This window comes from Silene latifolia, chromosome 5, assembly GCF_048544455.1.
Source record: "Silene latifolia isolate original U9 population chromosome 5, ASM4854445v1, whole genome shotgun sequence".
In the NCBI taxonomy this organism is placed as follows: Eukaryota; Viridiplantae; Streptophyta; class Magnoliopsida; order Caryophyllales; family Caryophyllaceae; genus Silene; species Silene latifolia.
This window is the reverse complement of record NC_133530.1, coordinates 90,360,844-90,363,699: the sequence shown is the minus strand read 5'-3', so window position 1 is coordinate 90,363,699 and position 2,856 is coordinate 90,360,844. Positions and strand designations below refer to the sequence as shown.

The 2,856-nt window shown below is 37.5% G+C and overlaps 1 protein-coding gene across 1 annotated transcript; it reads right to left on the bottom strand.

Moving 5' to 3' along the window:
• Positions 1-1,376: 1,376 nt before the first annotated feature.
• LOC141657866 (histone H3.2) lies at positions 1,377-2,049 on the bottom strand. Its single transcript, XM_074465249.1, has one exon. It carries the CDS (start codon positions 1,956-1,958, stop codon positions 1,548-1,550), a length of 411 nt encoding a protein of 136 aa, XP_074321350.1. The 5' UTR covers positions 1,959-2,049; the 3' UTR covers positions 1,377-1,547.
• Positions 2,050-2,856: the final 807 nt, after the last annotated feature.

The window sequence follows — 2,856 nt, the reverse complement described above, 5'->3', positions numbered from 1 at the left end:
CATTACAACACACATTATAATCACTTATTATTGGAGTTCAACACACATTCTCCACTATACAAAACATGCCTACAAAGTAAACGTAAATTATTGGAAGAATGATAACAAGATTAAATACACAAACTAAAAGATGAGATAGGGGAGGTACCATTTTTCTCACCTGTGCCTACATGTAACCTGTTGTAGTCGTTTGGTTAGGTGACTAAAGTTGCCATAAGACCTGCACGGAGAGGAAAGCCCTGGTTATGATCACATCTAAATTCTTCCATTTCCTTGTAGCAGTATTATAGTTCATTCTGCTCAGTGGAGTAAAAATAGTAAAATCATGATACTTCGAAACATTGGCAGTTGCCCCTAGCAAAATGAGATTACACCAGCAGGTAGTTCCTAACATCCTACCATATGCTCCTACGCCGGAAAAATGACCTAATGTCACTAACAAACTGTACAGTCTACTTGATTACACTAGTACAATTAAGTAGCCTCTCACAAATCCCACTAGACTAACTATACGATAAAGCATGTCCATAGTTCCATACCTGCAATCATCCTCGGCACACAGGTGTGCCACGTGATTCAATTACTCATTCCATGGACTACCTCTAGTCAATTAGGTTTACCACTGTGGAACACAAACACAACCAGCAAAAACTAATTAGCATACCGGAACTGGCTTGAAACATTATAAAATACTCGTACATAAAAGAATGTAGTTCAACTGTACAATCTAGGAGTATAATACCTTACATTCAGAATTCATTCCAATTTCACGAAAATATCTCAAGACGATTTCATCCTAAAGCAACAGCGCCTAACAGTTAAAAATTCTAGTCACAGACACATTCCTACTAAGAAATTATGTTAAGCTGCTCTCAAATGCGACAGCCGAATTCTAATCACAAATTTACAGCTGGTTTGTTCTGGGATGATTTTTCCAGCCATACAGAAACAGAAGGATGAATATCAGACGCATAAATTCAGGTAATTAATCATAAACCTTATTGTCAAACTGCAGCGCAATTCAACATGTTCCGAAGAGAAGACCGTAAATCGACTAGGGGAAAATACAATTAAAAACACAAAGCATCACAAGCCTTATTAAAGAACAGTCATTAATTAAAAGGGGAAGTCGAAAACCTAGATTCTTATATCAACTACTCCCTTCGTAGTCAAAATTAAACAAACAATCGATACACTCCGTATAATCAATTACTCCCTCCATATCAATCATTTGTTTACCTCTTTTTGAAAGAGGTATTTGAATCAAAGGAAAATAAATGATTGAAATGAAGTATAACAATCGAAAGAAAAGAAGCACGCATTTCAGATCTAATTAACCAAATTAAAACAAACAAATTCGAGAAACAACAGCAAGATTGAAAATCAAAAACACTTGATTTCATTTCATTTAATTCCATTCCAGAAGCTAAAAGCTTTACATCAACAACTACTACATAAACCCTAGATACTACTACATTCCCCGACATTTCAATTAAGCAAAAGAAAACTAGGAAATTACTCAGATTACTTCCTTAAGACATGAAACCCTAAGCTCTTTCACCACGAATGCGACGAGCAAGCTGAATGTCTTTAGGCATAATAGTGACTCTCTTGGCATGAATAGCGCACAAATTAGTATCCTCAAACAATCCAACCAAATACGCCTCAGCCGCCTCCTGAAGCGCAGCAACAGCAGAACTCTGAAACCTGAGATCAGTCTTGAAATCCTGAGCAATCTCCCTAACAAGCCTCTGGAAAGGAAGCTTCCTGATCAACAACTCGGTACTCTTCTGGTACTTCCTGATTTCTCTCAGCGCAACAGTTCCAGGACGGAAACGGTGAGGCTTCTTCACTCCTCCGGTTGCTGGTGCTGACTTTCTTGCTGCCTTGGTGGCTAGCTGCTTCCTTGGGGCCTTTCCTCCGGTGGACTTACGGGCGGTTTGCTTGGTACGTGCCATTTCGGAATCGAAAGCGGGATCGGGATTAGGTGTTGGATATTGATTATATTTGGGGGGGAAGAATGAGAGTGTTTGTTTTGGTTGTGGAGGAAAATGAGGGATGGTTGTTGGGGTATTTATAGGGTGGGGAAATGAAAGCGGGAAATTTGAGTTTTTGGAAGGAAGGTGAAATTTTGAGGAAGGTGTGTTTTCTGAGAGTGTGTATAAGCCGTTGGATTAAGATGTTATCTACGGTTGTTATGTGGTTGGATGGATGGCACACGGATTCCTATCCGTGTGTGATGAAAGGAGAGCGTTTGTGTTTTTCTTGTGGGTGTATTTCGTTTCTTACACAAAGAAGCCCAATCTCCCCATGACCAGTACAAATTTTGATCACAAATTGTTGCAAGAGATGGTCATATAGCATGGGACGGATTCAGTATCAATAATAAAGCCTATTCTTAAAAAAAGTTGGTTATTTAGAGCAAGAGAGTCAAGCGCATTACCACTTTATCAGCAACTTCTTATCGGTGAGATCATAACTACATCTCTCTTCAACAAAAAAAAATATTTTTCATCGTCTTTTACGTGCGTCTTCAATTTCTGAAGTTCAAAATTTTCACATGCAGAATATGTCGTTAAAGGAAGTATAACTCAGATTTATAAACAGGTTTGTTTGCCATTAATTGTAGTTGTTGCAATTTATAAAAATTTGTAACTTTTTGTAGTCCATAATTTAATACTATAAACCCTAATTTGTAAGATTAACATGCTGAATTCGATCTGATGTGTAAAACTGTAAACCTTTCTCAACTGTAAATGGACACCCTTAAACACATATTTATGATTAGTTCTCTTCTTTGTATTCCTGCTCAAACAAATTTCTAATTTGTTTAGATAAGTATTCGTTTATTTGGAC